The sequence below is a fragment of the Pollachius pollachius genome, assembly GCF_949987615.1.
Source record: "Pollachius pollachius genome assembly, chromosome: 7".
Taxonomy (NCBI): domain Eukaryota; kingdom Metazoa; phylum Chordata; class Actinopteri; order Gadiformes; family Gadidae; genus Pollachius; species Pollachius pollachius.
In genome coordinates this window covers 7,088,291-7,116,240 of record NC_136940.1, presented here as the reverse complement: position 1 = coordinate 7,116,240, position 27,950 = coordinate 7,088,291, and the positions used below count along the sequence as shown (strand labels likewise).

The 27,950-nt window shown below is 42.4% G+C and overlaps 2 protein-coding genes across 6 annotated transcripts; both read left to right on the top strand.

Annotated features, from left to right (window-relative positions):
• Nucleotides 1–306: 306 nt before the first annotated feature.
• Nucleotides 307–10,281, top strand: lpar3 (lysophosphatidic acid receptor 3). 3 transcript variants are annotated; one of them, XR_013811959.1, is made up of 4 exons: nt 314–441; nt 1,105–1,863; nt 5,499–6,129; nt 8,608–10,281. XR_013811959.1 is itself a non-coding variant. In XM_079739363.1 (3 exons), exons 2-3 carry the CDS (start codon nt 1,122–1,124, stop codon nt 5,831–5,833), a joined length of 1,077 nt encoding a protein of 358 aa, XP_079595489.1. In that variant the 5' UTR covers nt 307–447; nt 1,105–1,121; the 3' UTR covers nt 5,834–7,484. The 3 variants fall into 3 exon arrangements, 2 of the variants coding, with proteins under 2 accessions (XP_079595489.1, XP_079595488.1); XM_079739363.1 differs by lacking the exon at nt 8,608–10,281 and having other exon boundaries at nt 307–447; nt 5,499–7,484; XM_079739362.1 differs by lacking the exon at nt 8,608–10,281 and having other exon boundaries at nt 5,499–7,484.
• Nucleotides 10,274–27,726, top strand: LOC307077871 (atrial natriuretic peptide receptor 2-like). 3 transcript variants are annotated; one of them, XM_079739361.1, is made up of 22 exons: nt 10,274–10,946; nt 11,676–11,808; nt 12,290–12,413; nt 12,826–12,930; nt 13,314–13,416; nt 14,182–14,327; nt 14,575–14,647; nt 14,738–14,882; nt 15,713–15,799; nt 16,011–16,154; nt 16,560–16,681; nt 17,048–17,192; nt 18,271–18,319; nt 18,507–18,608; nt 18,922–19,041; nt 19,155–19,248; nt 19,604–19,691; nt 21,039–21,178; nt 21,721–21,873; nt 23,512–23,610; nt 24,204–24,295; nt 25,372–27,726. In XM_079739361.1, the coding sequence occupies exons 1-22, from the start codon at nt 10,907–10,909 to the stop codon at nt 25,486–25,488; spliced, it is 2,421 nt and encodes an 806-aa protein (XP_079595487.1). In that variant the 5' UTR covers nt 10,274–10,906; the 3' UTR covers nt 25,489–27,726. The 3 variants fall into 3 exon arrangements, 2 of the variants coding, with proteins under 2 accessions (XP_079595487.1, XP_079595486.1); XM_079739360.1 differs by having other exon boundaries at nt 18,495–18,608; XR_013811958.1 differs by lacking the exons at nt 24,204–24,295; nt 25,372–27,726 and having other exon boundaries at nt 18,495–18,608; nt 20,992–21,178.
• Nucleotides 27,727–27,950: the final 224 nt, after the last annotated feature.

Here is a 27,950-nt window from a genome sequence, read left to right as displayed (position 1 = left end):
ATCTTGCTTCGTCTCTGTTTGTGTATTAAAAAATTATCTTTTTCTTTTTTTGAGGTTGGTTGGGCCCCCCCCCTACTATGGGGGCCCCAAGCGGCCACGGCCAATGCCTCTATGGTAAGACCGCCACTGCATAACGCTCATTTCCGACTGCTCAGTGTGAATAGCCTAGGGCCCAATGTAGTCAGCCTAGACATATACATCATACAACCGTTGCAGTAACTCCTTCATTCGGCACGCTACAATCAAGTAAATCATACTGACCACACCCTCTACGTCATCGCAGCGGAGCCTCGAACTCCTTGTAGTGTGAGGATTGACTTTCATAGGACGGTCCCATTCCACGAGAGAGCACCTCCCGAAAGAATGAGGCGTCCACAGAAAACCTGCGGAGTGCATCAACTTCACTTATATTGACTTTTTGACTGACGACGGCTCTATTTGGTACGGGTAAGCAGCCTTTGTAAATTAATTATCGCTTATGTGACTTTCTTTTTGTGTTTACAGGTTGTTGTTTTCGTCCCATTATTGTTACTAAAGAAACAATTATTATAAGCCTACTATTGGCAAAAGGGTTAATACGATCTAACTTTATTGTATCTTCGATGGTACGAAACTTCTTAAATAGGTCATCACGCCACCCACATTTTCGAAACTTCCCTCGTGTAGGTCGGCTATAGAGAAGGACGTGTAGTATGTCTAATCGTGTATTGTGTAATAGCAGTCGTATTATATTTAATACAAATCATAAAATTCTGATACAGTACAATAGTAATATTGGACTGTAGTTACCGCATATTCTATATACATCAATTGACAACTAAATCTTACAACAAAATTTGCTTTTCAACAATTCTCATGTAAATTGTTAAAAACACAAGTGAATGTGTTAGTGAACTAATTTACTAATTGTGTTAGTGAATGAAACAAATTGCGGATGAACAAGCTGACCAGTGCGCTAAACTGATTTACAATATAAAATCCACTTGGATCTCCTACTGGCTGGTTCACCGCAGTCCAACAAATCCGCTGGCTGCCGACATTCCTTCAAATGTGCAAGATAAGCGACGGTGACAGTAGGCGGCCTATCTTCCTCTTTATCTACAGACTCCCACGGACTCGAGATGGCCTTGCAAAACCATTGCTACTACGACCGGGAGATGCGCTTCTTCTACAGCAACAGCAACCAGACCAAAGACGATTGGGACAGCACACAGCTCATCATGGTTCAGGCGGTGGGCTCTCTCTTCTGTATCTTCATCCTCCTGTCCAACCTCCTGGTCATCACGGCCGTCATCACCAACCGCCGCTTCCACTACCCCTTCTACTACCTGCTGGCCAATCTGGCCGCCTCCGACTTTCTGGCGGCTATCGCCTACGTGTACCTCATGTTCAAAACGGGCCAGGCATCCCGCAAGTTGACGGTCAACGGCTACTTCCTGCGCCAGGGGTTGCTGGACACCAGCCTGTCGGCGTCGCTGGCCAACCTGCTGGTGATCGCGCTGGAACGCTACATCTCCGTCATGAACTGCAAGGTGCACAGCAACCTGACCAAGAGGCGGGTCACCCTGCTCATCGTGCTGGTGTGGGCCGTCTCCATCTCCATGGGCGCCGTGCCCAGCCTGGGCTGGAACTGCGTCTGTGACCTGGAGAAGTGCTCCCAGCTGGCTCCCATCTTCAGCCGCAGCTACCTGATCTTCTGGTCCGTGTCCAACCTGGTGGCCTTCCTGGGCATGGTGTGCATCTACATGCGGATCTACGTGTACGTCAAGCGCAAGACGGCGGTGCTGAAGGTGCACACCAGCGGCTCCATCAGCCGAAAGCGCACGCCCATCAAGCTGATCAAGACGGTCATGACCGTGCTGGGTAAGGCTGACGGGAAGGGGGTTAGGGGCCGCGAGAAGGCTCGGAAACGCTGTGTGTGTGTGTGTGTGTGCGCACGCGCTCACGTACGCACGCGCAACGCACACACGTCACATCCATCCATAAATAAAAAAAAATTAAAAAATCCATAAATACATACATTCATATAAACATACATGCATACATACATACATACATACATACATACACACACATGCACACACACACAAACACACACACTCATGCACAAACATCAACGCACATGCACGCACGCGCAAACACACACACACACACCGCACAAGCACACACGCATGCATACACAGCGCACAAGCACACATACACACACACAACGAACACACACACGCGTATACGCACAAACGTGCTGTGTGTCACGGAGTTGGGGATTGTGTTGTTCTGGGGTCGTGAGTCAACGTGTTTCCCCACAGTGACCGGCCTTGCGATGTGGGATGTTGTAAATCAAGGCAGGGTTTACAGGCATATGTGTGTATGTGAGTACAGTCGCACATTGCGTGCAACTCCGGTTGAGTCACCGCGGAACACGGTGGACTGGATTTAGTTGTTTGTTTATGTTGATTTGGTTGTTACTTAACAGGGAGAATTTCTAAGGAAAAGTTTGTGTGCGCCACTGCACTTTGGGGGTAGCACTGCATAGCAAACAAAATACACATAACTTCAATGTGTCTACCAAGCAGCCAAACTTTGAGTAGGAGTATAAATGGCTCTGTCCTTTGATCCAAGGATAACTAAGATTGTTGAATGGACCAAGAATGCTCTTATCAGTGATGGGAATTAGAACCAATACACACACTTTCATCTCTAGTCTCTGGTATGTCTTTTTTTATGCTGTTCATCTTTCTGGCTTAGAAACGACAGCTTTGCCTTCAATATAAATTCTTGCGTTACTCTCAGTGTGAAAAAGCAGAGATTTTCACTTCCACCCTTGTTAAAAACCGCAGACACAAACGAGGGATTAGTGACAAGAGGTGTCTGTACTAAAAAGTAAACGGTTTTGAAACTCAATAGTTTAGCAGTTGACAGACACAATACCCAGAGTCCACCCCACCCCTCTACCTTTCACACAGCACAGAGAGATAAGGCAGGCAAGATCTCTATCAAACAAGCACCTGGAAAGGTCCTGAATTCACGCATTTTTCTCCAACCCACACAAACACACACACCGACTTCTTTGCATTCTAATGGACTGCACATGTCTGCATATCTCGTGAAATACCCAGTTGGGGATGTTTTTGCATTTTTTGTCGCCATGCAAAAATAGTGGGTATCTTTTCTCTTGAACTGGTGGTTGTGGTTTGTGTAGCTGAGATATGGTGTTGTGTGGGAGTCGTTCTTCCGCCTGCACTCACCCTGTCTCCTTCCCTCTTCTGTGTGTAATTAGTTCACCAACCTGTGTGTGTGTGTGTGTGTGTGTGTGTGTGTGTGTGTGTGTGTGTGTGTGTGTGTGTGTGTGTGTGTGTGTGTGTGTGTGTGTGTGTGTGTGTGCGTGCATGTGTAGTGCAAAACCAGCCTCCCATTTGACACAGTGACTGCTCTGCGACCTTTAACTATACTTACACTAATTGTACTTGTATAACCCTCAAGTGCTCACTCTATTATTTCCAAAAGGAAGATGCGCCAGTGGGTTGGCTTCTCTCAGGAAGTTGAGTGGGTTGACTTGTAACCGGAAGGTTTTAAGTTCGATCCCCGCTTCCTCCTAGCTGAGTGTCGAGGGGTCCCTGAACGACACCTAACCCTAACTGCTCCTGACCAGCTGAATGTCTCCTTGCATGGTTGACGCCGCCGCTGTCGTTCTTGGTTTTTAATGAGATTTCTCGATAACGATTGTTGTTTTGTTGTCCGGTGTCGGCTTGTATGGGAATCATTGCAGAAACAGGGTATATGTGTGTTGGCACAAGCAGTAATTGGAAAACGTCGGCCGATGCCACTGGATGTTGTTTGGAATTGATATAATTACAAGGCAACTAGCTAACTACTTGTAGTGCCCAGAATGAGAAGGTGAACGAAAAGTAGTGACCTGATCGGACCTGATCAGTACTAGATGAGATATGTTGTACATGGCCAATAGATGGATAGGTGGAAATCAAAACAAAGCAATACCATGTCCAAATTGATTCTTAAAAGATCTTTTGTAGCCTGACGTGGAATTTTTTCACACACAGAAGGAACATAATAGAAGCATTAAAGTAAGCAGAAAGAAAATGATGTTCTGATTTTATTAAAACCTCTGCCACTGGTGACTAGAAATCCATCTTAGCTCTGGAAACCAGTCGGACCAGTTTGGGAGTCTTTTATACTTTGTTTAATCCAATAATGCCATATTACACCAGAGTGGAGAACCAGAGCATAGGGGTTGTTTTCTAACAGCGCAAGTCTTAACAGCATTAAAACACTGTAAAACCTACCAATAACACTTCATTGTATCTGCAATGGGAAGTTATCATACATTGGTAAACCTAATAAGCCCGGCTTAAATACATAGGATAATTATACTCTTCTTACAATGGAAACAACATATTTGTTTCACTTGTAAATCATTACTGCCTTGACAGAAATGCACATGTTTTCAGAATATGTGTACTGTAGCCACATTTTTCCTTCTTAGTACAAGTTTTAGATTACAAGGAGCGAAAGTGGCCCTTTTCAAATCGGGAAATATGTCATAAACAGGATACCATTTGATGGGGTTTGACAGTAAAACACACAAAGCCTATATTAGTGCATTCAGTCCACATGTAAGCTAAACATTTGCTCTCTTACCCACTTGCATCAGTGTGTTTGTGTGCCATAGAGAGGGAGAGCATTGTACTTTTTGTTTTTTCGTCTGCTGAGGTCATTTCAGAAAAAAAGAAAGATAGCAGAGGCAAGTTGCTACTTGCAATTTCCTCTAAGCACTTGGTGCACATGATCCTGAATCCTAAATTGTGCCCCGACACGTTTGGGATTGGTGACTAATTTTGCTAGGGTTTCTGCGCCTATTTTAAAAAGGAAAATAGGTAATGATTGCCTGCTATTTCCTCTCCAACAGTGGTGATTTATTTGAACTAGATCTAACATGTCTCTTCAAGATTTACTTACTTCTTGAGAACAATCCTTTAATTGTTAAACTCCGTAAATATATATTTTTTGTTTTGTATTAACATTAACTACATTTATACGTATCATTGTATCGGTTCGTTCAAAAGCAGTTGGAATTGAACTTTCTGAATTGATTGAATAACTCTCATGCCATGTTTTTTGTCATATATTTACACGCATTTAAGAGAAAAGTAAAGAAAGTAAACTTGGTTTGTCGCAAACTGATGGATTGGTTGATAACATCTAAGGGATCTTAGGAGGTGAAGGTCAACAGGAAACGTCAATTAACTGGTGTCAAGGGGGGCGCAGCCCAACTCGTCTCAGCCATCAATCTCACGACACACTGTCTGTGTTCCTTTGGGGGCTCGAAAGAAAGACCAAACCAAACCAAACCAAAATACAGCAAGTTGCATCCGGGGGAATCATGATCGCCTAGGAACGCCATGAGGATGCGGGTAGCTCTCTTTAAACTGTGTTTGAGTTTGGGCCTCATCCTTCTCCTCCCCTCCCCTCCCCTCCTACAGGTGCCTTTGTGATCTGCTGGACCCCCGGCCTTGTGGTTCTCTTGCTTGATGGCCTGAATTGCGAGCAGTGCCAGGTGATGAAGTTCAAGCGCTGGCTGCTGCTTCTGGCCGTGCTCAACTCGGTGATGAACCCCTGCATCTACTCCTACAAGGACGAGGAGATGTGGGCCACCATCAAGAACCTCATCCGCTGCGTGGGCAACGGCACGCGACGCCAGAGGTCATCCAAGGCAAACTCCCGCCCGCTCAGCTCGGGCCAGGACACGGGCGTCAGTCAGCCGCCGTCGGAGGAGACCAAGGCAGGGGAGATAGAGGAGGACATCATCAAGACTTGACCGTTGTGTTAGAAGGAAAGTTGCCCCCCGCCCCCACCTCCTCCCCCAAAGGAATTTGATTCACCAGGTTCCTCTCTCTGCCTCAAAGGACCGCTGGACCGTCTGTGTGTCTATGGGTGGATTGAAACGGTTGTCTTGTATTTGGTTGGGTAGTGTGGACTTGAAATGCAAGTGGAACACTGCTCACTTCCCAAGGAGGTCCCAGTAGGCCTGTGCCTCAAGGAACTGTGTCTGCGCATGGGGAACTTAAAGGGAGCCTCCGTTTTGTCGAAAGGATGATTTATTTCAAAGCGATGGTAAGTCATAAACTAGTTGTATGTTGTTGTTTTTTTTACATATTAAATATAACTCCTATTCATATTTAATGTTTACTACATTAAGCTGTTCTTAACCATCCAATTCGATTTGGATTTTCGATTCGATTTGGTGGTATTTTTGAATAGTTGGATTACAATTGAGCAAAGAAAAGATCTGATTTCTTCTTTTGCCACTGTTTGGATGTAAGTGTATGTGTGGCACCACGACCACAACATGAAGCCCTGTAATGAAATTACACAATGACTCCAACGGCCCTATAACGACGTGCATCAGTTCTGATAACAGGTACGAATGCATGCATGGTGGATTGGCAATCTTCCATTCAATGAACTAGAGTGGTTCTTGTTAAAATGCTCAGAGACATGTGTCATTATGTATCAATCATCTGTGTGTCGCAAAGAGAAGTTCACGATCATGACCAACCAATTATGTCTGGGAAATGACTGACATGAAATCCTAAAAGGAACTCAAACACAACATCTAAACCTAAAGCATGTTTGTATATGGCCTAAAACTGGCATCCTACATTTCTGACAGTGTGCTATAAAATATCCTTATCCAGTTGTTGGAAGAACATAACCATCCGACATCTCAAAAATCGGTCAAACAACCGATGAAGACGTGTTCTGCGTACGACACGACTCATGAACAAATCTGCTGTTATCATCAATGAGCCTTGGGGCCATTATGACACAAGATGCCGATGGACTATGTGGGGTTAAAGTCTTCAACCAACATTGTAATATTACCTATGACATATGTTACCGATCATAGTCTGTTAAAACCACTATCTCCCTCTTGTATATTTGTCAAAACAATACAGTCACAGTAAAAGCATTATTTTACTCGGCAATTATAATAAGCTACGTGGCCTGGTAACTCAGTGTTGTATTCATTCCGATTTACATTTTGATGTTCTTAAGATGCATTGCAGTCATCATTAACCTATTCTGCTTCATCCAGTATTTGCAAGTCCTCGTCTTCCTTCTGACTCGCACCCACACACACAACTGAACGCACACCGCACAAAGCAAACCGGTTCCGGGGGAGATTTTTTAAACACCACTCTTTCAGATGTATTTAGTCTGACGAAATACTTGCTTTCCTGAAAGAAAAATGATGTTGCAACACACACTGGATTCCTGCTGACTTCCCTTAAAGGACATGACTGAAGCCCAAGTGCCACGCCCCAGTGACCCTGGGGCGGGGGGGGGGGGGAAGAGATGAGTAACTGGGGCCAAATGAAGCTCTATTAAGTACCCTGCTGTACAGTATTTATGCTATTTTAACCACTCCTAGAATGATAGGACTTCATTAAATGTTTTGTGACAACTGCTTGTCTGTTTTGAGTTTTCTGTCAGAGTTTAACGTGATTAAAAAAGGTTAAAAGGATGTGAAAGACTTGTGTAATAGATAGTTTATTGGCTGATAAATTGTGCTTTTGTCTAAAGTGGAAGTACCATACATACTTGCATCTTTATGGTATTACAAACATGACATAATAGAATAACTGAAAAAGGCAAGGGACAATGACTTTTAATGTTTGGTCATTGAATATGATAACACAATCTATAAAGCATTGCATGGCAATAAAATGGTCAATGTACTTCCTTGTAAGAATAGGCTTCCATTTGTTTGCATTTTATGGGGAGCAATGAAGGGAGCACAATTAATGTTTATTTTATTTAAACCTTTTGAAAATGTTGGCCTGTATACGACCATTATTTAGGCTTAGCCTACACTTTAACGGCCTCATTTTAAGATTAAGCGATGTGGTTGAAATAAGTTTTTATCTTGACACCATTTCACCATCATAATTTATAATGTTTAAGCCTTGGACAGTTTATTATGAAATATCTTTATTGTTCATGGACATTGAAGAAGGCTATCTAAGAAAAAGAACCAAAAAACACATTTGATTAGACACACCTTTAGATGTAGCTTGTTGTAATGTTACCCAAGATTACGTCATTTTAACCCACATGGGTTGGTTAAAATGACGTCATGGAAGAGTGTGACTTTAATTAATAACTACGGGATGGGTTAAGGTCCAACCCTTATGCGCTGTCACGATGTGCCTTCGATTAAAAACATGTCGTGCTGCATGTGTTGCAGGCAGGGCCGACCGAAGAAGATGGGGACCGTTATACACACTTTGAAACATGAATAGAGATCCATGCTGTGGCACAATGTGGTTATTTTAATGCGTCAACGCTGAGCCTTTCATTTCACGTTCCTAAAGATGCAATTAAATGCAACAGCATGTCAAAGTAGTTCTTTGAGTAGGGATGTTTTATGTCATTTAAAAACCACAGACTACAGCGCCATGGAAAGGAGAAGTGAACCCATTCAGGGATTGGCAGGTAGTTCACATATTTACTGGGACAGACAGACAGACATCCAAGTATTTTTCTTCAATCAACCTGATAACTGTTTTGCATTTGTTTTCACTGTAGGCCCTAGATGGCTTCAGTACCAGAAAGTACAGATGTGTTGGGATGACAGCTGGATTATCAACTGCAAGAACATCAAGTTTGGCAACATTGAGCCTTTCTACAATCGTTAACGACCACAGGTGAACTGAATCAGTTGGCGGTTGGAATGTTGCAAACGATGAACTCAACCAAAACCCCACCAAGACTCTTGGTTGTGTTGGTGCAGAATTATGGCAGATCCACTGTTGTAGTTACACAACAATTTAAATAGCAGTCTATTCGTTTACAAACATGTAGAGAGATTGCTTTTCCTTCATGCCCCTCTGTGATTTATACCCTACATAGCACAAGGCTGAATGCCTTATATATATTTTCAGGACAGAATACCATTATGGCATCTAAAACGTAATCAATAATCAATATGTTATAACTACCTTATGCAAAGCTTAAGCTTAAGCTTAAGCAAACAGTTTAATCCAATTTAAAAGGTTTTCTTCTCAAGTCCCCCGTAGTTTTGAAGATCTTGCTCAAAAAGCAGCCAGGGCCCCGTTTCAAGAATGTCATAATTCTGGGTTTCAGATACCAAGATTAGACTTCTCTCAGTTCAGTCACCATGGATAATCAATGCTGGGAGCCCAATGGAGCCAACTTGGTACAGAGCAGGTTTACATTACTCTGCCCACATCCGTAGTGGTGACTACTTTCTATCATCCCTCATTGTAGATAATGCCAACCAACAACCAAACGATTGTAATCAAATGTGTATTGTTTATCTACCTTGTTTGTATAGTATGTTCAGTGTTTGCACAAGATTACTTCAAGCAGCAGTGCTACTGTGTGCTTGTGTGTTTCATAATACAGTTGCTTCTGTATACAAAAAAATCTTACGGCAGTGGCGCTAGTGGTCCAGCGGCGGCGCTAATTGGTGCATTTGGGGAAATTACATTTTATTGAATTTATCTAATCAATCAACCTTACACGACGAGTCTAAATTGTAGTAATAAGGATCACATTTTCATTGTGCCATAGATGATGGACTTTTGAAGCAACACACATTTTTCAGGTTCAATCTGAGTTTAACTGAAATCATTCTTTGAAATTAACATCAGCTGTTCTGACAGAAAATCATGACTATTCAGTGTTCTGGTTTAAGTTTTAAATATATCCTCACCTGATTCTTAGAATTGGGCCCCTGATTGTGTGCCTTTATATTAATTCACCTCTCAGATTGTTGTTGTGTTCTTTGGATTGAGGGTTGGGTCCTATAGGTTGGTCAAGGTGAACAGAGGCACCTTGTGAGCCAGTCTATTCATAAGCACTGATTGAAGAGCCTCTTATCCTGATTGAACATTTAGGCTTTTCAATAGAAGAGGTACAGGAAGATGCTCTCACACACAAAGGCACGCACACACACACACACGCACACGCACACAGAAACACACACACATACACAGAAACACAGAGAGAAGCAGACACTTACACAGAAAAAAACACACACTCACAAACACACACTCACTCCGAAGAAGCCCTGAAACACACTCACACTTTTGAGATACACCGTCGTACACTCAAGTTGGAGCTCAGTTCCTGCCAGTAACGCTATCGTCCCTGATGGCTCTGTGGACAATCTCCCTCCTCTCTCTCTTTCTGGTAGGTAACCTAAAATCATGTGTGTTTGTTGTTAAAAAGGGGGCTTTTGCTACGGTAGACTTAGACCCCCACAGCCTGACAGCTATAGCATGTTCTATATTAGCCCTGTTGCGGTGCCATAAGAATCGTACAGTGGTCATGACATAAGGACACTGCTGTTGTAAATCACAGTGGGATGGTTAACCTAACCAATGATGAATGATAGCGCTCACATTGTGTGGCCATTGTCATGGGATCCCTGGTGCTTTTGTTTTCTTGTCAAAAACACATGTGCTCCTGGCTCTTGCTGCGTGTTCATGTCATACGTGACTATGTATGTTGTTCATGGGCTCTGCTTGCCTGCCCAACTTCCTTTGACCTGTTTTTATAAAAGATGTTGGGAGATTTTAGATTTGGTTGGTGTTTATGTTGCATGAATAATTTTGTGTACACTATATTTTCTTTCTGAGGATAAGGAACAAGGTTCTGGATTGGATTCTATCAAAGGATATTGGATTGGCATTTTAGTAGATTTGGCAGATTTATACATCTTTACATGTATAATGACGGTATTAACCATGACAACTTTGATACTTGAACCGGACTGTAAAGAGCTGACACTTGATGGATCCTCTTGCAGGGAGTTCATGGCTGGCATGACCTGGATAACAGAGAGTTTGACTGCTGGCCAATGGACAACCCAAATGATTTCAACATGATCAGCTGCCAAGGTAAGATGTCAATAGTTAAACAATACATTAGCTTTAGTATAATTGGATGATGAGAAATACACTTTCTTCAGTTTCTTTTGTAAATGTATGTTGTCTTCAATTACTATCCTAGGCTTATTCATGTGTTTTATCATATGCATATAGTGTATGAATGAATGACTACTACTTATGATTAAACCAGGAGGACATTTTGTCTACATTTGTGATCCAGAGAAGCCTCAAAAGCTTTAAAGGGTTACACAGATTGAGAAAGTTCTGGATTCTTTAGTTATTTAGCAGACGGTTTAATGGCAACTAAAGTGTATGCAGAATAGGCCTACTCACAAAGTAGCATCTTGCTAAAGGATGTCTACAGGTTTTTTTTTGCAACAATATACAGTATATACCAATCCTTGATAAAAAAAACTTAAATTTCAGCTGTAATATAAACCGTACATGTGTCATATACACTGTAAATGTCTAATGTATTACGTACATTTCCGTAAGCATGTGGGAATTGATATTGGTGTCTGACGAACATAAATATTTATAAAGCAACCAACCAAGTTTCTTGTATTTGTTTTGGTGCAGAGCTCCTCCTCTAGTAGTTTTATTTGTCTTGTATATAAGAGGTTTAGAGGTTAAACGTGTGTGTGTGTGTGTGTGTGTGTGTGTGTGTGTGTGTGTGTGTGTGTGTGTGTGTGTGTGTGTGTGTGTGTGTGTGTGTGTGTGTTTGTGTGTGTTCCCCAGGCCTTGAGATGGCCTGGGTGTTGCGTCCCCCTGAGAAGGTGTTCAACGGAGAGGAGTTTAACGTCACGTACACAGTGACTGCCTCGGATTCCTTCTACGAATACGCAGCCAAGAACCAGATTTTCCACTTTAGGTGACTGCTGCTGAATGGGCTGCTCACTCAACACACACACATACATACATACATACATACATACACACATACATACATACATACATACATACATACATACATACACACACACATACATACATACATACATACATACATACATACATACATACATACATACATACATACATACATACATACATACATAACTAACCCTACATACACATACATAAATACAAACACACACCCCATATGGACATACATGTTGTGTTATTAAAAATAACCACTTAAATGTTAAATCAATCAAAATAAAATTCACTATTCTAGAAGTAATTTTGAAATTATCTGGGAAATAGTGCTTCTGCCCACTCTTTTGTTGTGAACAAATAGAAAAAGATCTGTAAACAGTACGGTGTGTTTTGTTTTCTGTGTCCCATATCGCAGCCTGCATACGTGCTTGTCTATGTATCCTTGAACCCGTTTCATGTATGCTCCCTGCCAGTGAAGCGTCGGAGGTGAGGCAGTTCTGCGATCACCATGAATGTCCTTCCAACTGGAACAACGCCAACGAGATAAACTGCTGCGTGTACCACGCCAACATCCACTCCTGTCCCCTGGGACTCATGGTTTGTACCCCCTTGCCGTCTAGTTGGCTTAATTTATGATCTCTACGTGGACTACAGTACACCACTGTTCAATGTTTAGGCCGATTTGTTATTATCTTTCATTTTTAATCATTATCTTACCCTCTTCCCTTAAACAGTCAAATTCAAGAACATTATCCTGAATAGTTCACTTAAAAGCCCTATGTTTCTTAAACTGTCTTTTACAAAGTATAGTTAAAAAACATACTTTTTGTTTAATTTAATTATGAAAACAATTAAAAATCATTCAAAATTTTGGACAAATAGTTAATAGTTCAAATTAATTGGATTCTTTATGATTGTAAATATACTTCAATGCTCGTGCTACCAGCACTGGTGTCTGACTAATCAAGTTGGACAGCAAACTCATCATCAAATTCAAACAACTTTACAGAAACAAGGAGGAATCTGTGGCCCGTGGATCCCTGACGACGGTAAAATAGTGACCCACACCGTGTCCAAAGCTGGCAAGATGTCCCAGAAATTCTGGACTTCAAAGGTACTGATATGGAACTGAAACACACACACCCCTGACTGTAGGAGATTGCAGGTTACTTTGTAATATGCTAGGTCATGAGAGTGATATGTCCATGTATGCCCATGTTGTCATGTATTTTCAAAGTTTTTGATTTTTTTTAGTAGTAGTAGTAGTAGAGGCATTGTTATGAGGCAATAATCATCAATTACTAAGAAGACAGTCATTTCTATTCTATTGAGAAGCTTTCTTTTTAAGGAAGTAGGCAAACAATACAAACTGGTTGAACAGGGTCATATTACATTTTTGTCCAAGATAAAAAAAAGTTCTGTAAACATCTGATGTTTTTACATTCACAATAAAGAGTAAAGGCATGTGTGTGTGTTTTGGTACGGCGTGTCTTTCAGGTGGTCCTGGTCCACATGGGAGTCACCTCAGTGATCGCTCATATCAAAATAGGGAAGATGCACGCAGCGCTGGAGTCCAAAGTCCTGGTGGTCAGCGCCCAAGGTCAGCACCACCGCCATCATGTATCAGACTATTGTTTTGTTGCGGATTATCACTGTGCAACTTCCCAAAATAAAAGCATATAAGCAATGGCTTACTTAAAGGAATACGATATAAAATGTGATACCATCTTACTAAATACAGTATGATATATACAATATGATACATATATGATATAATTCTATAAACAGTATATCATGTAATGATAGCATACAAAATCAAAATTAGGAAGTATATATTGTAATAAAAGCATACCAAATGAAATATAATATAGCTAAGAAAATGTAATGTAATGTTATAAGCTGCTTGTGCATATGTTGCAGTGTGTGGGGAGATGATATGTGTGTGTCTGTGTGTGTTTAAAGGTGTATGTGTTGCAGTGTGTGTGGAGATGATGTGTGTGTGTTAAACGGTGTGTAACTCCTGTAGTGTGTGTGTGGAGATTATGTGTGTTTGTTTAACAGTATGTATGTGTGGCAGTGTGTGTGGAGACGATTGGTGTGTTTTTAACAGTGTATAGATGATCTATGTGTGTTAAATGGTGTGTGCGTTTTTACAGTGCGTGTGGAGACAATGTGTGTCTTTAGATGATGTGTGTGTTTAAGAGTGTGTAAACGATATGTGTGTGTTAAATGGTTTGTATGTGTTGCAGTGTGTGTGTGTGTTAAATGGTTTGTATGTGTTGCAGTGTGTGTGTGTGTGTGTGTGTGTGTGTGTGTGTGTGTGTGTGTGTGTGTGTGTGTGTGTAACGGAGCTTATGTGTTGCAGTGTGTGGGGACGATGTGTGTGAGCTGGAAGAGACGTGTCTGAACTGCCCGGCAGACTGTGGCGTCTGCCCCATGTCCCTGACCATCAAGGTGGCCATCGGCCTGCCGCTCGCACTCTTCTGCTGCGGCTTCATTCTCACTGTAGTGGTGAGGTCCACACGCGCACACGCACACACACACACACACACACACACACACACACACACACACACAGATTAAAAGTACACATGTAGACAAACACACACACACACAGATTAAAAGAACACATGTAGACAAACAAACATATTCTCCCCCCCCACAGACACACGTTCCTCAATCTAAGTAAAGTCAGTTCTGAGTATCCTCCATGAATTCCATGAACCTAATTAGTGCTTTCCATTTCATTTCCCTACAGTGGCTTTGGTACCAGAAACAAAAAATGTTTTGGGACGAGAGCTGGATCATCAACTACAAGAGCATCATGTTTGGTGACATGAGCAACATTTGTGTACATCATTTCTTCTGCCATCCTCCGCGTAGTACTGCCCTCTAAAAGGATGATGTGTTCGCCTCAACAGGTAAAGTGTGTTACATGGGCTTCTGCAGTACCACAAGCCTCCAGCAGGGGAAGAGTCACTCCAGCATGAGCCGCAACACCGATACGACGGTGTGCACCGTGGTCAACACCTGCTTCCAGCCCGGCTTTATCCAACCGGGCATCTAGTAAGTCACCTCAAACCCCAATGGCCAAGGCAGAGCAAAGCCAAGCCCCCCCCACCTCCCTCGTCGTGGCACATGGGCACAGTGGGATGGCTCCATGTGCTCCGCTTCCCTCGACCAAATAAGGTTGTCCATGTTAGGTTCACGGTCCTGCCGGTGCCCTTGACCTAGGCAGAAGCCCTGTCTTCGGTCCCCAGGTGCGTCCTCAATTGAGCGTCCTCAATTTTCTTTTGGGATCATATAAAGTATTTTAAAATAATAAGAGGCTACAATAACAGTAAAACCTGTAAGATCATCAAGGCAGCTTGAAGGTGAAATGAGCAAATTCAAAACAAGGAAGCTGAACTTTAGAGCTGGGAAAGGAAACACAGTTTTGTGGATATAATAATACCGCCTGAGGTGATCCAGGAATACAGGCCATGGTCATCAGAACTAACGAGGGACAGGTGAGACCAGTTACCGGATTCAGAGCCTGATTGGTTGGGAAAAGGCTGTGTTCGATACAAGCAGATAATCTAAACACACAGCAAAACACACAGCAAATCCTAAACACACAGAAAATCCATTTAGTATTGACTCTTTTGAAAATACTTGGGAGTGGAAGTTAAAGGCGGTTGTGTTTCTGGTATAGCCATCCAACATCGATGTCTTTTGTTGAATTAAAGTCTAAAAATAGTTTAACATTTTAGGACACAATTCAATAATTTTTCCTTTTAGTATGACATCTATATAAAGGATGAATCCATCATTTATTTACTTGATAATCTACAATCATTCTTGAAGACCCCTTGGGATGTACTTGAATGAATCCGAACGTTTGGTTTATCTTCCAGTGATGGACGGACGGTGGCAGTGAAACACATCCAGAAGAAACATTTCACCCTGTCCAAGACCATCAGGAAGGAGGTGAAGGAAGTCCGGTATGCAGAAGTCTGCTTCTGATGTCTACGCTGCGTTAGAGAATCACTCTCTATCATCTTTGGTTGTCTACCTTAAAATGCCCTCTGCGATCTTAAAAGTAGTTTATTATTATTTAGCAACCACGGAAGTTTGTGGAAAATGAATATGCACATTTAGGATTTCCAAAGCAAACTGTCATTAACCTTTCAGTTGAATGTGTTTGTTACCAAGGGAACTGGACCACCCAAATCTGTCCAAATTCATCGGGGGCTCGATCGAGGTGCCCTACATCAGCATCATCACGGACTACTGCCCTAAGGGAAGCCTGTCTGACGTCCTGCTGAACGGGGACATCCCCATCAACTGGGGCTTCAGGTGAGACTCACAGAGGGCAAGTCCAAGGGCTTTTTACCGTGTGCGTACAGGAATGATGCATATGCATAGGTTAATAAGACGTGCTGGTGTTTAAGCCAATGTAATACTTGGTACAGAAATATCTCTCCCATACGCCTAACAATAATTAGCAGGTAAACTCAAATGCATTCAAATGGTCCTGCTCCTTTATGGGTTCTATAAAATCTATGCCTGTTCCCACCCTGCTTGTGATTGGGCCATCGCTGTCCAATCAGGTTCTGCCTGTGGAACTAAGCTGAGCAGGTAGAGGTTAAGTTACCCTTCCCACAAGGTCGAGGCTCTTGAGGGGGGTCAATCAGCTGGAGGCTGAGTGGCCCTTAAGAGGGACACTACAAGTCATGGGATTGATTGGTGCTCTGTGTCCAGGCTCTCATTCGCGACGGACATCGCCCGCGGCATGGCCTACCTGCACCAGCACAAGGTGTTCCACGGGCGCCTGCACTCCAGGAATTGTGTCATCGATGATCGCTGGGTGTGCAAAATCTCAGGTAGCCACGAATGGACAAACGTCTCCAAAGTCCCAACCTGTCTAGTGGTGATAAGGGGTTTTATTATTAGTCTTGACTAATGGCGTTCAGTCTATTCCTCATTCATTCAATTATCCAATCTGGATCTTTCCGGATACTTCACTGAGTCAGAGCGAATACGAGTGAATCGTGTTGTTAGTAAATTCTAAAAGAAAACACATGCAGAACCAACCATGCAACAAAAAGTATCAAGTAGATTGCGCAACCGAATTCCTGATTTAGTTATTTTCTATGGAATCCGCGCTGGGATAGACACGGATTAACCATTAAGCCAAGCAAACATCACCCTTCCATCGATTCTGATTCACCTTCCTTTGTCTGTCACAGACTATGGCCTCACGGCTTTCAGGAAGGAGGACTTTGAGGGAGTGAGCTCTGGCTTCCCCTGTGGGGACGTCAACCATCTGTACTGCGCCCCAGAGGTGCTGCTGGGAAACAGCACCAACGCCACTGCGGTAGCAGACGTCTACAGGTGTGTGCGAACCACCACCTGCTCCAGTTGGTCAGAAACAGGAGAAGCACTTCACAAATAACGCACGGTTCAACAGTTGGTATAGTCGGAAATCCACAGGTTGGTATAGTCCACAGGCTGAAAGTCCACGTGTTAATTATACTATAATTACCTTACTCCGACATCAGGATACAGGTTGATGTGTAAACCGGTTTGTAAAGTGCTGTAGGATCAGCAGGTCTTATATGTCAGAGCTCTCCTCGCGTGCTTGTGGTGATGGCTGGTTTATCCTGCGTGCATTAATTGCATCATGCCCCCCAGGTGTACAGCCCCGCCCAAGGAAAACGCGGGGCTGTGGCTGAAAGCGCCCTAGGGCCTAGAGCCGGGTCCCCAATTACTTTTCAAAGTGGGCCACATCGGCCATCGAGCAACCAAACCAATCAGCTTTAAAACTCTCCCCTTGACAGGCCTTCCTGGAGTCTCCTTGTTGTTTTGTGTATTGTTGTTTAAAAAAACTGTTATGCGCTTTGAGATTGTACAAACAAAAAGTCATTTACACATGCTCTCCTCAGTGCAGAGCCAAAAGTACATCATTGTGCAACAGCAAGTACTTGTGTGCCGCTGACATGCCCTCCAGTAGAGCCCTAAAAAGTTGATGTTGTAGACTGGTACACTTATCAGAATTATTATTGGGTAAGGGTCAATTATTATTATTCTCCAAAAACGGGGGTTACTTCTGTAAAAACAAGTTATCTCAGTAATTATTGTGTGGGCCATTAATCGACTCGTGGTGGGCCGGGTCCGGCCCGCGAGCCGCCTATTGAGGACTGCTTGCCTAGACGCTGCTTAAACACGCTGTCAACCACACACACTCAACAAGCCAATGGAAATTCAGCCAAAAGAAGCAAACACTGCATATCAAACAAGAGAAGTTATGATACAAATACACATGCCCATGTAGAACATAAAGCTAAAATTGATTGTAATATTCCTTCAAAGGTAGTTGTCGTTCACACATAAGGGTTGTGTTGTGTTTGACCTAAATGGAGTATTAAGAGCCATCCTACGTCTCTCTCTCTCCCCCCCCCCCCCCCCTCAGCTACTCTATGATCCTCGTTGAGATAGCGACACGCTCGGACCTCATCTCAGTGAGTATGGCAGGTCCTCAAAGTCAAATTCAAAGTCTGCTTCATTGTCCATTCCAAAATATGTGCCAAACAGACAAATAGAGGAATCTAAATTGCGTCTGACCTCTCAGTAGATTACAGCCCCGCTAGGCTCCCGCTGTGGTCGCTGCTCTCTGACAGCCTTCTCCTCTGACAGGAGCAGGAGCAGGGCGAGGGGGGGAAGATGGACATCATGTGGCGCCCTCCGCTGCCTGAGCTGAAGGCCGGCAAGGCGGACACAGACTGCCCCAACAGAGAGGACTACTGCGAGGTGCGGCGCATTAACACGATGACCACTCGCACAGTGGGAGAGCCTCGGGGCAGTTCCAGTGAAATGCTTGGCATTGAAAGATAAAGCGATGATGTGAAGAATGATGTGTCCATAACATCAAGGCCATATAAAGAGATGAATGAGAGATGAGACAATAGTTTTATTTTGCCAAGGTTGGTTTGTGATTTTGTAAAAAAAATCGGGATCATAACAAGAGATAAGGAGAGATAAAACATGAAGCCCTCAGTTGACCAAAGTCGGCTGCTTCTTTCTTTCTTTCTTTGTATTATTTGTTTCTTTGTATGTTCTGTAGCTCATCAAGAAGTGCTGGTCCGATAACCTCACATTGAGGCCCACATTTGAGCAGGTGAAGAAGATGCTGGATAAGATGAACCCCCACAAAGTCAGCCCCGTCGACATGATGATGAATCTGGTAATGACCTGCTTTGAGCTACTCTATAGTCATTACCACTGATTACCAACAGATAATAACCTGCACTTGCAGCCAGAGACAAAGGTTTTCAAATGGATGTTTATCGCCCCCAGATGGAGAAGTACAGCAAGCATCTGGAGGCTATAGTGGCAGAGAGAACTCAGGATCTCCTTCAAGAGAAGCAGAAGACAGACCGCTTGCTATACAGTAAGCTATAGCACAACCACGGTGTTGTATAGAATATGGTTACATACACTATAATCCCCCTAACCCTGCATAGAATGAACCACACATCAAATAACATCATAATATTCAGTTTAATTGGATCTTCAAGTCTGCTATTAAGCTATTCATTGGAAAAATAATAACATGGACCGTAAAAAAAAAATATATATTTTCCAAAAATGATTGTTGTTATTGTTGACCTTTTGATTAACCAGACAGTGCCGACTACTGGCAAATAAGTGTAATAGCTCAAGATGTGAAGTACAGAACGCTAGCCACTATGTGTTGTTGTTGTTGTTGTTGTGGTTGCTGTTGTTTTGACTTAAATACATTTCAGGCATGTTACCAAAGCCAGTGGCCGATGACCTCCGGCAGGGCCGGACCGCAGAGGCTCAGAGTTACTCCAAAGCTACCGTTTATTTCAGGTGTCTATTTCTATAATTCCATTGTGTTGTCATTAACTTTTCTTCGCCTACCATTTTTCATTATATAGTTTATAAGTATAACCCGTTTCCAATTAGCAGAAATGTGGACTCGAGTCACATGACTTGGACTCGAGTCATGATTTTTATGACTTCAGACTCGACTTGACAAAATTACGCATGACTTGCGACTCGACTTAGACTTGACTGCTATTGACTTGAGACTTGACTCGGACTTTGCCTCTTTGACTTGTAATGACGCGACATGTCTTGAGTCAAAAACATTTATTGTTTTAGATATCTAACCTGTTTCCCGCCTAGAGGGCTAGACACCCAAGACGCATTCACTTCCGTGAAGATGAAAAAAAAACAGCGAGCGAAGACTAATCTAACACTTCAATAATATCAAAACGAAATTTCGATATCGTTTATACTTTATTCAGAATACAGTTTTAGTTTCATATCAGCTGCGTTTTGAGTTGGTCCCATTGAAGCCGTCTGGCCAGCCACACACTTAAGACATCGTAACTAAATCATTGTTCAACCATTTACCTTCGTTCAAAAAATATAACAAATCTACACACTCGTATCTTCAATAATATCTAAACTGAATTTTGATATCATTTATGCTTTCTTCAGAATCACAGTTAAAGTTTCATATTGGCTTCGTTTCAGTTGGTCTCATTGATTTACGTTGACGCTGGAGGGGAGGACGTTCAGCAGTGTTGCCAGATTGGGCGTTTTTTACCGACCTATTGGCCTACGTTTTGAGGACGTTCAGGCAGTGTTGCCAGATTGGGTGGTTTTCCCACCCTATTGGGCTACTTTTAAAAACATACGATTTCGGCGCATGCGCATATCATAACACATTTGAAGACAGAAACAATGAACATATTATAACTGTGTTGATAAGAAATGACTACATTAGAGTGATATGTTGAAATTATGATCAATAGCCTAATAATGACATTATCAAGTAAAAAAAACATGATGACTTGTTCAAGACTTGAAAAAGTTTGGGACTTGGACTCCACTTGGCTTTGGTGTGACTTTGACTTGGACTCGACTTGCCTTTCCCTGTCTTGACTTGGGGCTCGACTCGGACTTGACTGCTAAGACTTGGGACTTGCAAACAGTGACTTTGTCCCATCTCTGCCAATTAGTAGCCTATGTCTTTTACCAGGGGTCGACTTTTCGGGCTCTTTTAATAAACAATAATCTACGCCAATCTATTTTTATTTTCTACACACACTGTGGCCCCTTTTTGAAAGAAGTGTGAAGTAGCTGCTTCCTCGATCTCCAGTGGCGATGACCAGAGCAATAAACCAATGCTCCCTGCTTCCCTGGTAGTGACATCGTCGGGTTCACCCAGCTGTCGGGCGCCAGCACGCCACACCAGGTGGTGGACTTCCTCAACAAGCTCTACACCACCTTCGATGACATCATCGACAACTACGACGTCTACAAAGTGGAGACCATCGGTGACGCTTGTACGTCAATGATGCGTTCCTATTATTCTGTCAAAACTGATTCAGTTTTTTCATTTATTTTTTTACACTTTATTTATAAAGATATATATGCATAAAAAAATCTTAACATACACCCCACATCTCCCAGCCCATGGACAAACCTTAGGAAATTAAACGACAACCAGACATTGTTTGGACAGTATGTGAAACTAATTGAAACTATTTTAGGGGCTTAGTCAAAGCTGGAACCACTCAACACTCAGACAGCCGCCCAATGCCATGTACGCTACATGCCCACACATCCACTTATTTAGTACACTTCCTAGGACATGTATCCTCAACTAAAGCGTGCCAAGAGGCTCATCAATAACAGCACATAAAAACACAGCAGTCATGAGTCATAAAGGCAGCACCATTTCCTGACTATGAAAAAAAAAAAAAAAATACTCTGCAGACGAGCAAGAGTGACATCTGTAAAGGGAGGCCAGACTAATCAGATGACTGTTTTCATGTGGTTCATCCATGTCCTCCACGCTAATTGCCACTGACCTCTGACCCCTCAGACATGGTGGTCTCCGGGGTGCCGAACGAAAACGGCATCAACCACGCGGGCGAGATAGCGAGCATGGCTCTGGATCTGGTCAACGTCTGCCACGCCTTCAAGATCCCGCACAAGCCCACGACCCAGCTGCGGATACGAGCTGGCATACACTCAGGTGGGGTGCTGGACCAAACCCGAGGAAGCTGGAGGTTCAGGAGAGTCAGGCCAGGCCACATGATCGCTGAGCGGTTGTCACACGCTTAAAGGGGACACATTCTACCAAGGGCGTAGGAACCGGGGGGGACGGAGGGGACGTGTCCCCTCCAATATCGGAGACAGGCTCATTTGTCCCACCTAAAAATTATACCGGGGGGAGAACAATATTTTATTTTATTTTGAAAGCGCAACACAGCGTCTTGTCACCGCTTCTTATTCTAAAAAACTGGATAATTGAGCGTGCAATTAAAGAATTGATTTGATATTTATCAGTTCATTACTGCCATTCAAAATGTGTTTTCCTTTACATTTACAAATGTATCTTTTTTGTAGAATAAAATGTATTTGTGAATTTTTTCAGTATAGTTAATTTATGACATATTTCTGTTCAAACCATTAACGGATCTGTCAGGTTTCCGAAATGTGTCCCCCCCAATGTTAAACTCCTTCCTACGCCCCTGCATTCTACCACCAGGTGTGAGAGTGATTAGCCGTTACAAGCCGTATTGAAAACCTGCCTCTTACGACATCACCGGTGGGGCATGTCCACCTATATGTGTGCTGGGTAGATGAGCAACGTTTGCTACAGTCCACTGGGTAGGCAGGTGGACTGATCTATCCAGCACACATCTAGGTGGACACGCATCTAGTGATGTCATAAGTCTTTTCAGTCTTTCAATCAAGGGATTTTCAAAACGGCTTGTAACGGCTAATCACACTCACACCAGGTGGTATAATATGTCCCCTTTAACTATCTGTTACCTCGCGCTACTCTTTCTATCCTCTGTGGGGCGATGTTGAGTCACATCTTGTTGGCGTCACTCAGTGCGTTTGCATGGGACAGATAGATCGGATTAAGCCGATTTTGCTACTCGAACAGACCGTGTCAATTATCTGAGTGTACATGGCCTTTAACAGATCGGATAATGGCCGGAGCATGGCTGAATTTGCTACCCTAGGTGGCGACGTAGCCCTTTTAACATGTGGTTATAGAGCCACTTCCGGTTGACCTCTACATCCCAGCAACAACAAACACAGGCGGCATTCGAGAAAGATGTTTTCAGTAGACAGCTGTCAGTTCACTTCGGGTCCATGTCATTTCTCCGACGCTCCATTCTTCCGACCTCTCGGTCGTATGCGGACTCCTCCGGCTGGACTCCTCCCGCTGCTCCACGGTAGGAATAATGTAGCCTCGGTGAAATGACATGGACCCGAAGTGAACTGACAGCTGTCTACTGAAAACGTCTTTCTCGAATACCGCCTGTTTGCTGTTGCTGGGATGTAGAGGTCAACCGGAAGTTGCTCTATAACCACTTGTTGAAAGGGCTACAGCGACACCTAGGGTAGCGGATTCAGCCATGCTCTGGCCATTATCCGATCTCTTAAAGGCCATGTACGTTCAGATAATTGACACGGTTCATTCGAGTAGCAAAATCGGTATAAGGCTTAATCCGATCTAGCTGTCCCATGTAAACGCACTGACTGACTACCCAATCAACTGAGAAGGAATGACAGGATGTCAATTTTCAATGTATTCATCTTAAGATTTCTATGAGAGAAATGATGGTGTGTGTGTGTGTGTGTTGTGTTCTGACAGGACCTGTTGTGGCTGGTGTGGTTGGCACCAAAATGCCCCGCTACTGCCTGTTTGGAGATACAGTGAACACGGCCTCACGCATGGAGTCTACCAGCGAAGGTATTGCACATAGTTACCATGGAATATGTACTATGTGTTTTTCATCGGTCGCATTTCCAGGGGGCTCAAATTAATTAATTATGAGACCAATTTTCACATAAACAATGTATTTCGTTTTGAAAATTTGGTACCCCTACAGTTAAGTAGACAGGTCATTCATTGTAGATGGGATTTTACAAATGATTTACTTCTTTTAATTTTTGCCATGTGTTGCCACTGCTACTGTTGCGTCCAGCTGGCTTCTCTTTGTGTTTGCTAATTGGCACCCCACTGTGGACCTTTTGGTCAAGGGATCAACGTTCCGTGTCTAAGTAATTAATCCCCTGCTCTGTCACATTCTCAATTCCCATTCTCAAGGGCTATTCTGAGTGAATTGAAACGATGCAGCAGCACAGTTCAATGATCAAGATTTTACTGTACTATTAATCCCCGGCCCCACTATAAAAAAGAATTATATGTATTTTCTTAGATAGAAAAAAGTATATAACCCACTATCTTTCAGTCATACTTTCGTGCTCTTACGACTAGTTTGTTGGTTAGTATTAATCAGTATCTACATTCTATACTAACTCACTGCATGTGTGCATACACAGCTCTAAAGATCCAGGTGAGTGGCACCACAGCTGACCTACTGCACACACTGGGAGGTTACGTTCTGATGTGCCGAGGGCCGCTCGTCGTCAAGGTAAGCAATGGTTGAGGTCCCACGGGAGGGGAATCAAACCCTTCATTATTTAGGAGGCAGCCGCCTGGAAGGTTATTTTATAATGGGGGGGCTGCCGTCGCCCTCTTCAGTTACATCAAACACACCAGTACAGCGCAAAACAGCCATTAACAGCCATTAACAGCCAGATAATGACAACAGTCATTATCTGTTATTGTTAGGTCTATATGGTCTATAAAAAAAAAAAAGTATTATGTAAAAAAACAAAAACTTAAAAGAGGACGATGGACCGTTGGTTTGAAACAAGAACATTTTGGTTGGGAGGCAAACAACATTAGAGCACAGCCGACCCCCTGCTCACCAACCCCAGTGTTCGATTCTGATTTGCCGTTTACACGGTGGCAGTCTTCTAAAGCCAGGAGGAATGGCTGGACTAACTTATTAGTGGAAACTTTATCGGTTGGCCATGCTAACATCCACTTTGAAACCACGGGTCTTTTGAAAGCCAGATTTTGAAAAGATTGCAGGAAACCCAATCCCTGCATTAGAACCATTAAGAGACGTCCGATATGGGTGTGTCTACGAGTTCACAGTGTTTGGTTCTAGGGCATTATGTGAGCACGGCGACCATATGGACTTGTTTGGTCGGGGGTGCGGCCAATACATGAAGGGGGATATTCTGTATTCCCGAGGGATGGGGCAGCACATATGCTCCCAGGCACTGCCCTTAAATTAATGGTTTGACGACAGCTGCTTTGCACTGCCACGCATAAAGGAAATTACGGTTCAGGATTCCCTTTGACGTTTTGTGGCTAGCCACGTGGGTAATTAAGGGCAACATTGCAATACAATTCTGAGAAAACATCATCGTACCATGGCATATGGAAAGGAATGTGCTGTCAAGAACATAAACAACAAAATTAAGATTTAAAATCAACTCTGCTGACACACACACACACACACACAGTTCAAATTTATGGTAGCCGAAAACTACAGGCTGTGAAATAATGAATGATTGTAAAAGTGGACATCATTTAAGTGACACAAAAATAAAGCACTCAACCAAACGTATGCTCATTTGCATGGATTCCACACAGGGTAAAGGGGAGATGACGACTTGGTGGCTCCAATCAAGAACAAACGAGCCCAAGGACGTCCTGCTCAGAGGCTCCAACACTGAACTGCAAGAGGTCCCGGTGCCAGTTAGCAACTAGCTTGCTGGCCTAGCATAACACAAATACACACAGGGACTTACATGTTACATCTTTTGTGTAACGTACGGCCAATTCATGTAACAAATATCAGATTTTCTTTTGTAACATTTGTACATTGTACAACACTTGACCAATGAATGACCATGTAGTGAACGTGGATCATGTAGCCTCAGTGGCAGATCTAGACGATTTGACATGGTGTGGCAAGAGGTCTGGCAGGGGGGCATGGGACGACAGTACGTGGGAAGAATCCCAATACGTAAATGGCTTTTACAATAACAAGAACACGAAAATACATAAATTTAACTATTTATTGTTACAGTATATCATGCCATAACACAAACACACTACCATAGTTTATAAATGCACAACAGGAACAAACCCAGTGTTATAACAAAACTGTGCGTCTCTTGAAAGTAGAAGTAGCCTATTAATAGCAACATTTAAATATGAAATATATGAAACGTACAATAATTTCCTGTGGAGTATATGTCTGAAACCGGGGCTTTGGTTAAGTATTTGAGGGGCAGGGACCTAAGATTACATTTCCAATAGAGCGCAACAGTGACCGCCCCCTTTTAAACAGCTCTGGTTCCCGAAGTAAATTTCCCATTCATTTTCTCTATTGAATTTTCAGAAAATCGTCATATAAAGAGTTTTAACCCTAACCAATCATCTCTCAGGTTAGGCGTGACCGTAATACAACTGATTCGGGGCAAAAAAAGAAAACTGGAAAAAAAGGCAAAGGTACAAGACTGTACATTATTCCAACCGAATAGTTTAGCGTGTTTATTGCATCTTATAACTTTTGTCATTATTATAGTGTTTATACTGTTAATAAAATTGTTGTCCTATATATATTGCGTGTGTGTGATAGTGTTTTCTATAGTGTTATATAGTGGAAAGTTCCATTGTTTCTAACTAAAATCACTGCTCACGCGTCCATCAATGCATGTTCATGATGGTTATATAAGGTAATAACGTTACTTGTTCTTAATACATGTGAATTCAGTTTTGGATTCATTCAACATTATGTATTCTTAGCTTTTATTCTACCATATTACTAAATAGCACGGCTAATGCGATATCATATATATATATATATATTTTTTTATCGTATATTCTAAATCAATTTTTTTTTTTACATGAATAGCTCATTTCCTCTACAACTCTAACTTTCCACTAATCTAAGACAATCACGACATTATAGGTAATTATCAAAACCTCTATGCAGAATATGAATGGGATTTTCACTTCCGGAACCACACTGTTGAGCTCTATTATACACCTTTGGTTCATTTACTGTTTGCTGTTGCTTTGAGAGGCTTTTGGACATAGTTGCGTTTTTTTAATATATGTATAATTTTTAAGTACAGTTTTAAGACACAAAAGTTATGGGGGCAGTTGAGGTAGCAAGGCTCACCGTAGATCCGCCGCTGTGTAGCCTGCTTAATTCACACCCGATATGGACATATTGACTTGCAGTACAGCAAAGCTTTTCCATGGAAAATAACCACACACACACACACACACACACACACACACACACACACACACACACACACACACACACACACACACTATATTGCAGAGTTTACCGTAAGCACTTTATTTCTGCATTACATACCATATTTATATTTTTATTTATTTGGATACTATATGAACAATGCATTATATAATTATTTACAAACAAATCAATGTTGGTTGGGTAGTTGATCATGTTAGAAATTATAAATGTAACTGTCATTAACTGAATATAGACAAATGCAACCACCAAGAATGTTATTTTTTTAAAAGCAGAAATGCTCCCTCATGTTAATTCTGAAATAGGAAACAGACAATGTGTCCATAGCTTGTGAAAGAAGCTTTTTGTTTTAGCTATTCTGTAGCGTCATGTGTATGTCACCTTCTAATATAATTTGACCTTATTTTTTCAATCAATCATCTGAGTGAGGGAAAAGTGTTTGAGGATTGGTCATTGTTGTTAAGGCCCCAAATGTAGCGGATAGTAAAGAGTTACAGACTGGTTGCCCCTCATACCTTTATGAGGAAACTACAATAGGAACCGTGAATTATTTTCTCTCTCTAAATAACTGAAGCCAGTCACGCTGGAGGTGGCCTTGGAATACATGTCATGCATTATCATAGAAATAATTTGGGAATACTTTGAAATAAGTATATTTAGTCATCTTTTGCAACTGTAAAATGATTGTAATGTGTCCTAATACTTAATAGTAGCCTGTTGTAATAAATGGCTAGAGACGCAGAAAGTAGGTTTACATTTGCTTCGCACATAAATCAAACATCGTCACCCTCTTAAAGTAATGGCCTAAGTCACCTTTTTGCCAAAATGATTTTCTTGCCTAAATCAGCTCTTTGTGATGCTAGCCACCTCTGGTAAAATCCCCAACATCCTCAGTTGAACAGATCATGACATGATCTGTTAGATGATCTTAGGCCAT